Source organism: Larus michahellis, unplaced genomic scaffold (genome assembly GCF_964199755.1).
Source record: "Larus michahellis unplaced genomic scaffold, bLarMic1.1 SCAFFOLD_34, whole genome shotgun sequence".
NCBI lineage: Eukaryota > Metazoa > Chordata > Aves > Charadriiformes > Laridae > Larus > Larus michahellis.
In genome coordinates this window covers 922,569-932,845 of record NW_027436399.1, presented here as the reverse complement: position 1 = coordinate 932,845, position 10,277 = coordinate 922,569, and the positions used below count along the sequence as shown (strand labels likewise).

At 52.9% G+C, this 10,277-nt stretch overlaps 1 protein-coding gene across 1 annotated transcript; it reads right to left on the bottom strand.

The window, feature by feature from the left end:
* Positions 1-4,904: 4,904 nt before the first annotated feature.
* On the bottom strand, positions 4,905-6,428 carry LOC141737363 (olfactory receptor 14J1-like). The gene has a single exon (XM_074572049.1). The coding sequence runs from the start codon at positions 6,411-6,413 to the stop codon at positions 5,403-5,405; it is 1,011 nt and encodes a 336-aa protein (XP_074428150.1). The 5' UTR covers positions 6,414-6,428; the 3' UTR covers positions 4,905-5,402.
* Positions 6,429-10,277: the final 3,849 nt, after the last annotated feature.

Here is a 10,277-nt window from a genome sequence, read left to right as displayed (position 1 = left end):
GCCTGGATATCTGGGTAACTCGGCTCTTGTCAGAGTCGATGGAGAAATAATGAGTATAGTCTATCAGAACTGAAAAATGGTTCATGCGACCCAAGGGTCTGACTTGGGTGACACACAGTAGTGCCTCCAGATGATGAGGAAGCAGAAGGCAGCTGCTCAGTCCCTGAGAGTGATATCAGTGTGCTAGTCTGTCCATCCCAGTTGTGCTCCCACGATGTTCAAATTTGTGTTGGTTTTTTTTTTCTGTTTTTGTTTTGTTTGGATTGTTTTTTTCTGATGCTGTTACCATGAGATCCATTTTTAAAAAGGGTAGAAAGGAGGACCCTGCGAACTACGGCCCTGTCAGCCTCACCTCTGTGCCTGGCAAGATCATGGAACAGATCCTCCTAGAGGCTATGCTAAGGCACATGGAGGACAGCAAGGTGATTTGAGACAGCCAGCATGGCGTCACCAAGGGCAAGTCCTGCCTGACCAATCTAGTGGCCTTCTACAATGGAGTGACCACATCAGTCGACAGCGGAAGAGCTACAGATGTTGTATATCGGGGCTTCGTAGGGCCTTTGAAACGGTCCCCCACAACATCCTTCTCTCTAAATTGGAGAGATATGGATTGAATGGATGGACTGTTCAGTGGATGTGGAACTGGTTGGATGATGGCATCCAGAGGGTAGTGGTCAATGGCTCGACATTTGCAAGGGTATGTAGCAATAGGAAGAGGGGCAATGGTTTTAAACTAGAGCAGGGCAGGTTTAGATTAGACATTAGGAACAAGTTCTTTCCACTGAGGGTGGTGAGACAGTGGCCCAGGTTGCCCAGAGAGGGGGTGGAGGCCCCATCCCTGGAGACATTCAAGGCCAGGCTGGATGAGGCCCTGAGCAACCTGATCTAGTTGAAGATGTCCCTGCTTACTGCAGGGGGCTTGGACTAGATAACCTTTCAAGATCCTTTCCAACCCAATACATTCTATCATTCTATGAGTCTGTGATTCTATGAGTCCATACCCACCCATCACCCTCCTTGTCGCCCAGTCCCTGAGCAGTTAAAAAGGGTGCTTCTTTCATCAAATTTCTCTCACAGATTTCCTACCAATATTTTGAGGGGAGAAATGTTCCTCAGAGGAACTTCTATATTTAGAATGGTGCATTTGGTATCTCTACTTCTGCCGCTCTCTTTCTTCTTCTTCCTCTCTCTATTCTGTCTTCAAAGAGCTCTCCAAGGAAAAGATCCATTGAACCCTAGAATGGTTCAGGTTGGAAGAGACCCCTGAACACCCTTGTACCGGGTCTGGCTGGGATGGAGTTAACTTTCCCCATAGCAGCCATACCCTGCTGTGCTTCCTACTCGTGCCTAGAATGGTGTTGATCCCGCACCAGTGTTTTGGCTATCGCTGAGCAGCGCTCGCACTGCATGAAGGCTGTCCCTCCAACCTCCTCTAAAGGTAGTACACTCGGGGTGGGCAAGTGGTTGGGATGGGCCATAGATGGGACAGCTTTACTGAATTGACCAAAGGGATATTCCATGCAATGTGGCAACATTCTCAGCAATAAAAGCTGAGAGAAAGGAATTGGGAGGACATTCGCTATTAACACATTTGTCTTCCATAAAAACCACTACATGTACTGAATCCTTGCCTCCCAGGAGGTGACTTGACGTTGTCTGATGATGGGAAATAGAGAAAAAATCTTCCTTGGTTTGCCTTTTCTTCTGCATGTGGCCTTTGCTTTTAAGCTTTTTCTTTTTTTTTTTAATGTTTTTTATTAGATGATTTTTTCCCTCCTTCTACTTACTTTTATTTTGACCCATTAGTTTTTTCACCTTATTTTGTCCTGGTCTCTTGCTGAGAATCACACAGGCTGTTCCTGGCATCACATCCAGCACTGTCAGGGTGCTGGCAGGGCTGCTCAGAGACACGAGTCCTTCCCTGGCACGGGCAGAGGCCCTGCAGCAGACTCCATGGCCTCCTGTTGCCACTCCCAGAGGCCGGCAGCACCTCAGCCCCGCGCTGTGTCTCCCTGCTCGGCACCTCTCTGAGATGCCCCACGGCGTGAGGAATGGACACAGGGACCTGGGGTCAAGGAAGCCCATCCCAGTGCTGCATTCAGGGGGTTTCCCAGGGGACGTTACTCTCCAAGTGAAGTGACCTCCAGACACTGTCTGCCCCACAGGCCTTCATTGAAGCCCCGGGAATAGCTGATGGTGTTTGGGCTTACTCGGGTTCATCTCACCCCACGCACACGACGTGCATGCTTGCATCTGGTTCCTACAATACAAACATGGACTTCTTCAGAAGACCAACCAACCTCCCCAAGCTGGGGCGAGAGGCCAGTGGTGGTTGTTACTGGATAAGTTGTAAGCATGACCCTAGGGCATCTTACCCCTAGTGTCCATCACAGCCAGGGACAGAGAAGAACCTGCTCTGCTGGTCCTTCCTGTCTTTCCCAGGAGCCCTGGCTGGGCGAGGGACCTGCTGCTTGCCCCCAGCCTGCACACTCACACAGTTCAGCTGCACACAGGTGTTTTCGATTGCGGGGCGCTTTCCTGGGCATTTCCTTGAGAGCAACTTTGGAAGAAGGCCTGAGCCTTCGCGCACCGCCCTGAGGCAATGCCACGGTGTGACGGAGGAGCTGTTGGAGAGGCCAGCTCTGCCGGAGAAGCACCCAGTGCCTGTCCCTGCCTGTGGGGACAGGACAGCACACAGCAGGAGTATGAGCTACCAGAGCACTCGGTCCTTACAGCAACACCTGCGCTCAGCAGGAGAGTGTGGAAACAGAAAGAGAATAAGTCTGAAAAGAGCAAGGCTGGTGCTCCCTGACAGTGCTGCTGTGCTGAGACCCTTTCCCCTCCACCTCTGCTCACAGGCACAGCCCTGCAGCTCCAGAGCAGGTCCCAAAGGAAGGATCTTGGGCAAATAAGTCGCTAGAAGATCCTTTCTTTTGTTTAAAGACACAGAGAGCACTGGTCCTCTTTTACAATGTCTGTGGGATTCACAAGTTAAGGTAGATGCACAATTACAAATAGCAAAAATGATGACACTTCTTTGTGGACAGCATTATACAAAGAAAACCAATGCCAAAATCACAAACTCAAACCGAAACTAACACAAGCTACAGAAGATGGGCTTGCCCTGTAACAAGCTACATTCTGAGTGGTTTCCAAAAGAAGACCGAAGAAGTTTATTGCTTCTGAAAATCATCTGGTCATCAGTTTCCACAGGGCATCCTTGAGCTCCTGGTTCCTCATGCTGTAGATGAGGGGGTTCACTACTGGAGGCACCACTGAGTACAGGACTGCCACCACCAGGTCTAGAACATGGGAAGAGATGGAGGGGGGCTTCAGGTAGGCAAACACGGCAGTGCTGACAAGCAGGGAGACCACGGCCAGGTGAGGGAGGCACGTGGAAAAGGCTTTGTGCCGTCCCTGCTCAGAGGGGATCCTCAGCACGGCCCTGAAGAAGTGTTCCAGGACATCTGGACCAGATCCGGTCCAGACATCTGTCCAGGACAACTGGGACAAGAAGGAAATGATTGCTGTAGATGACAGAAATCCCCCTAGCCAAGGTGCAGCCGCCTTCTGGAGACAACCCTTCCAGTTCCTGAGCCTTGCAGAGAGCAGGGGGTGGCATACAGCCCAGTCGTCATCGTAGGATGGGGCCACCAGCAGGAAACACTCTGTACATGCCAAAGGTGCAGGAAAGAGCACTACCATTGCTGTGAGCAGAGATTGTGCTGTCCCCAGCCAGGGGACAGTCAGAGTGGTGGAGCTGGAGCAGGTTTACAAGATTTCCAGAGGCAGCCCCATGATGAGGAGGGTGTTCCCAACCACAGTCATGGGGCAGGTCATGAGAGAGAGGAGGACGAGAATTTTTCTGAAGGTTGAGGACATCTCGTACTAAAGGCATTTGCTTCTCTGTCAGGTGCTTAAAAATATTGTGAAGGACGTTCAGAGAGGTGAAACATGGAGAGTGTGTGCCTCTCACTGCATTCCTACTCCCTAGACGTGCTCTGTGCTCTGTGAGAGGTGAGAAATGCCATCTTCTAGAGGGCAATGCCGCTCACGCCTGCAGAACCCTTTCGGACTGCACAGGGGAGATGCTCCACAGAGGTGCTTCTGTCACACCGTGTCATCAAAGGGACAGGCCATGAAGAGAGGGGAGGGTGAGGTAGCACACAGGCTGTTCCTGGAGACACACCCAGCACTGTCAGGGCGCTGGCAGGGCTGCTCAGAGACACGAGTCCTTCCCTGGCACGGGCAGAGGCCCTGCAGCAGACTCCATGGCCTCCTGTTGCCACTCCCAGAGGCCGGCAGCACCTCAGCCCCGCGCTGTGTCTCCCTGCTCGGCACCTCTCTGAGATGCCCCACGGCGTGAGGAATGGACACAGGGACCTGGGGTCAAGGAAGCCCATCCCAGTGCTGCATTCAGGGGGTTTCCCAGGGGACGTTACTCTCCAATGAAGGGACACTGCCTGTCCCACAGCACTTTCGGGCATTTCTAAGAACAGCTGCTGGTGTTTGTGCTCTCTCGGGTTCATGTCCCCACATGCACACGGTGTGCATGCCGAAATCTCCTCTGAACCATGCAAACAGGGACTTCTGACCTCGTTATTCGGTGTCTCTCCACAGGCAGACAAACATCGTCTCTGGGCTTGCGTAGGCGTCCAGTTCTGCAAATGGTGGTTTCAGGTGTCTGTTCTGTGACGATTGCCCTGGGACAGCTTCCCCGGGGTGTCCAGCAAACAAAGGCACAGACCAGACCCCGCTCTGCTGGTCCTTCAGTTCTGTCCCTGGAGGTGTGGCTGTGCAAGGACACTGTTGTGTGTGCCCTCACCCTGCACACGCACACTCTTTACCTCTTTACTGGGCATCCCTCACCAGGGCACGTTTGAAGGAACGCTCTTGACAGCAACTGTGGAAGAAGACCTGATCCTTCCTGCGCTGCCCTGAGCAGATCCCCTTTCATGGTGGAAACTCTGTTATGCAGACGAGCTTTTTCTCAGAGGTGCCCATTGCTTCTCCTTGCCTGTGATCACAGAGCTGCTACACAGCAGCACCATGACCAAGCTGCCAGAGCACTCAGGCCTTAGATCAACACAGGGGCTCAGAAGGCGAGTGTGGAAGTGAAAATAGAGCAGCCCCGCAAAGAACAAGTGCTGGTGCTCTGCAAGTACTGGGATTCTTTCCCCTCCTCCTCGGCGCTCAGGCTCTACCCCTGCAGCTCCAGAAAAGGCCTGAGAAGAAGGATTTTGGGCATGACTCTGTGAGTCTCAGAAATTTGGATAAATAGATAGTAAAAAAAAAAAATCTCAAATAATGACATTACTTTGTTAATAACATTATATAATTAAAAAAAAAAAAAAAAGGCAAGAAAAAGCCAAAACCCTCAACCAAACCTAACACACAGTTACCTAACCCCTAACCAAACCTACAGAAGACGGGCTTGGCGTATAATGAGTTACATTATGAGTGATTTGCAGGAGACAGTTTATTGCTGCAGAAAATAACCTGGTCATTAATTTCCAGAGGGCATCCTTGAGCTCCTGGTTCCTCATGCTGTAGATGAGGGGGTTCACGGCTGGAGGCACCACGGAGTACAGCACAGCCACCACCACATCCAGGGATGGGGAGGAGATGGAGGGGGGCTTCAGGTAGGCAAACACAGCAGTGCTGACAAGCAGGGAGACTACAGCCAGGTGAGGGAGGCACGTGGAAAAGGCTTTGTGCCGTCCCTGCTCAGAGGGGATCCTCAGCACGGCCCTGAAGATCTGCACATAGGACAGCACGATGAAAACAAAACAACCAAAGCCAAAACAGACACTAACCACAAGAAGCCCAACTTCCCTGAGGTAGGACTGTGAGCAGGAGAGCTTGAGGATCTGGGGGATTTCACAGAAGAACTGGTCCAGGGCATTGCCCTGGCAGAGGGGCAGGGAAAATGTATTGGCCGTTTGCAGCAGAGCATTGAGAAACCCACTGCCCCAGGCAGCTGCTGCCATGTGGACACAAGCTCTGCTGCCCAGGAGGGTCCCGTAGTGCAGGGGTTTGCAGATGGCAACGTAGCGGTCATAGGACATGACAGTGAGAAGATAAAACTCTACTGCAGCACAGAAAAAGAAAAAAAAGACCTGTGTAACACATCCTTTGTAGGAAATGGCCCTGGTACCCAAGAGGGAATTAGCCATGGATTTGGGAAGAGTAGCAGAGATGGAGCCCAGGTCAAGAACAGAGAGGTTGAGGAGGAAGAAGTACATGGGGGTGTGGAGGCGGTGGTCACAGGCGATGGTGGTGATGATGAGGCCGTTGCCCAGGAGGGCAGCCAGGTAGATGCCCAGGAAGAGCCCGAAGTGCAAGAGCTGCAGCTCCCGTGTGTCTGCGAATGCCAGGAGGAGGAACTGGGTGATGGAGCTGCTGTTGGACATTTGCTCTTTCTTGGCATGGGGGCCTTGTCCAAAGGAGGAAAAAAACAGAAAAAAAATTAGGACAGACGCCTTATAGCAAAGACAGTCTCCTTTTCTGTGTGTTTTTGATTTTCTACCATCACGTCCGGTAACTGTTCTTTTTAGGGGAAGAAATCCTCATTTTTATGACTGAAAATGTGGAGCCTTAAGACAGGACAGGACACAAGGCTCTGTTCTCTGTGGTTTAGTGCAAAGCCAGGAGAGCTGCAGTGTCCATCAGTCTTTTTTCCGTCTGCCCTGCGCTTCTGTTTGTGCTGCCTTGAAGATGACTTCACACACAAATTCCTCTTAAAAAACAAACCCAAACAAATAACTGAACTCCTATGGGAACAGCGGAGCACTGTTTGAACGGACAAATATACAAATTCTTCTCTTTCCCAAACCAGAGTTAGAGCTGTGATGGAGAGAGCAGGACACAACCCCTCACAGAGACAATCAAAGGACTCTGCGAGGAGAGTGCCGACCCCCAGGGAAAGGCTCAGCCCTCCCTAGGATCCCACAGGAGAGCTCTGCCTTTCTGGGGGCAGCTGGCAAGCCCAGCAGGACAGGCAAAGCAGAGAGTCTGGGGTCCCGGAGACGAGGTGTTCTGAGGGGAGAGTCAGCTCATTGCCCACCAAAGAACACCCAGAAGACGTCTCCAGTGAAGGACCAACAGAGAGATGCCTGAACGCCCCCTCCCCAGTGCGTGTTGGCAGTTTCCCCCAGCCCTTGCCCATGTCTCTGCTGCCTGGAGCTGCCCCTGCCAGGAGCTGCTGCTCTGTGCCCACGTCTCCTCCCTGTCCCTGCTCCCACAGCCCATCCCACCCGCTGGGGGCTCAGCTCTGCCCTGCAGACCCCTCCTGGCAGCAGGGCACTGCCCAGGGCCATCTCCCTCTTTGTGGCTCCTCAGGAGGAGAGGAGAGAAAGCCTGATGCTGGAAGCAAAGGTGCTGCTGGTGCTGTGTGTAGGGAGAGGAGGGGCTGAAGGCACTTTGTGAGCTTTCTGGCAGATCTGCTGATCCCTCAGTGGAACAGTGACAGCTCCTTTCCCTCAGGAGACAGCTGAGAGCACAGACCCTGCAATGTCTTCATCTTCCAGGCAGCCCCTGCCTTGTCTTTCCTCTGGAAATGCTGCCTCTGCCAGTGCTCTGGGGGAGATCTGCAGCTGTGGGCAGCCCTGACCCACACAGCACACACTCGAAAAAGAGCCAAAGGACCCTGCCCTGAGGGGAGTCTCTCCTTTTCCCCACAGCTTCTCCCCACAGACGCTCGGGGGGGAACTCCTTGGGCAGGCTGAGAGCTGACCCTGGCAAGCAGCAGAGTCCCTGCCCCGGCACACAGAGCCCTGGGCTGCAGGGACCCTGCTCTCAAGGACAGCCCTGGGCACCCCTGCCTGCACACCCACCTGTCTTCAAAACCCTGCCACAGTCCCTCGCAGAAGGCAGCCCTCCTTCACTGTCGCTGCCATGGTGCAGCAGGGCATCCCTGCTCGGAAGCACGGCCTCCTTCTCCACACCAGAGAAGCCAGGAGAGCCACCCTGACAGCTCCTCTCAGCCAGCCCTAGAACATCCCTCCAGGAGACCCCCCTGCATTGCCCCACAGCCAGAGACTGACTGTGTCAACAGGGGTGAAGATTTCCCCGAGAACGAGCTCAGAACTCTCCTCCCACTCCCAGCTGCCTTTATCCTCTCTGTGCCTGGCTCCTCTCGGGTGCCTGCAGGCAGTGCCCTCAGCCCTGCTGCGCTTGGCAGAGGAGCTGCTCCTGGGCAGAGCTGTCTCTCTGCAGCGCTGCCCGCTTGCCATCAGCTCCCTCCATGCCAGGAGCCCAGCCCAGCTCAGCAGCAGAGGACCAGCCCAAGGCAGCCCTTTCTCTGCCCCCTCGGGGCTCCCTCCAGGTGTCCCTGGGGCTCCAGGGGAACCTGCTGGGAAATAGGATGAAGTCACCACTGATGTTCCCTCCCTCAGCTGGGCAGAGACACTTCTTTCCAGAACTTTTACTTCTCCTCTCAAAGTTACATCAAAATATCACCTTTTTTGGTCTTATTATTAGATAACCGCAAGCTCTGCTGGAGCCGTTCATAGAGACAGGGCATCGTCTCAGGGATCCTGAATGAGCCTGGTGGGAAAGCCCTTTGGCCAAGTGAAATGACAGCTGATGCCTAAACAGGGGCCACAAGAATCTTCTCCTCTTTGTGTTCATGGCAGTTTTTAGAGGAATTCTTATGTACAACTGCCGTCCTGGGCCATAGGGAGAGCTTGGTCTCTCTCTTTTCCATCAGCTCAATTTACCAGATCTCCAGTGCCTCTAATGGCATCGCAGAGAGTGCAGCTGGGTGTCTGTTCCCTTCACTGGTGCCTTCAGTCAGAGGCATCAGTCATCAGGTGTCATCAGAGAGGCAAGGGCTGTCCCTTCTCCACACAACAGCTGCAGGCATTGCATGGACATGGAGCACGTCACACGGGGATCTTTACTCACTGCCCTGATGATACAATCAACGCAAACACCAATAGATTTCACAGTGTGCCTGCATACATCTTGTCCTGAAGGGCAGCATCCTCCAGATCCAGCAGTGGTCCATATCAAAACTCAACTGAATCTCAAATAGGAATTCCAGGGCACCGAGATGAGCTTTAGGTAATTCAGGAACAGTTAAACGAAGAAAAGGGAATAATGTAGGAGCACTGTCGAATTTAGTAGGAGTAGGACTAGATCTGAGATATTCAATGTCCTCTTTGCCTCAGTTACCAGCAGCGAGGTCTCCCAGGCCTTGGTGCTTTGAGGCAGGACTCTGGAGGAGAACAACCAGCAGTGGGTGGGGATCAAGCCAAGGGTTACTGGAGCAAACTACACCCTTATCAGTCCTTGGGTCCAGAGGTTTGCATCCAGGGGTGCTGAGAGAGTGATTTTTCACTAGGAAGTGTTGGTCTGTTATGACCCCAGTAAGAAAGGCACTCCCACTTCATAATGTATGTTTTGAAACACTGTTCATGTGGTCTAGCACTGTACAGAGAGTATCCCAGGGGCAATCCTATGTCTTTTTAGCTGGTGGGAACTCCAGGATGTGTGCATTAAATGGGCCTTTGAACTGAACACAGCACACCATGCAGACCCCATCCACAGAAGACAGTCTCCTGTTTTTCTCTTTCAAGCTACTGTAGGATTTTCTTACAGGGAACAACACTATTCACCATCTCTACACTCAAACAGAAAGGAAGTTTCCATGAGAACCTCCTGCTGCAGGGTCGCATACAGGCAAGGCCTCGCAGGAGGCGTAATGTCCGGCAGACAGTGGGACCTGTCTGCGGGCTCTTGCGTGACAACATGCTGCTGAGGTTGTCCTGCAGCCAAGGGACCTGTGCAGCACAGCCGGGGTGTGAAGGCCACGTTGTACGTGCAGCACAGCCCAGCCCAGCACAAACTGCTCGATGGACAATGGTTGTTCTGGTCAGGATCGGTGCTCAGGTTTCCCTGTGAGGAGTCTGCGCTCCACCCTGGTGCCACAGCTGAGCTGCTGCCGCCCAATTGTGCCCTTCCAGGAGGATCCCCGTGTCTTGTCCCAGCCCTGTGATGATTTTGGATTCAGTGAGATGTGGTGGCACAGCTTGCTGAGCTGTGGTGCTGCAATGGAAGGACACGGGCTCTGCTGGAAGGAGAGGCAGGGAGGATGAGGATGGGGGGATGCCGCCTGTGTGAAGGAGCAGCTCAGATCTATGGAGCTCCTCTATGAGATGGGCAATAGGGTGAGTAGCTTGTGTGAGTGAGGATGGGAGGAGAAGCCAGTAAGGGTGACACTGTCTTGGCAGTTATAAACTACTTGATCAGGCACAGTAGGCAGAACAAGTCTT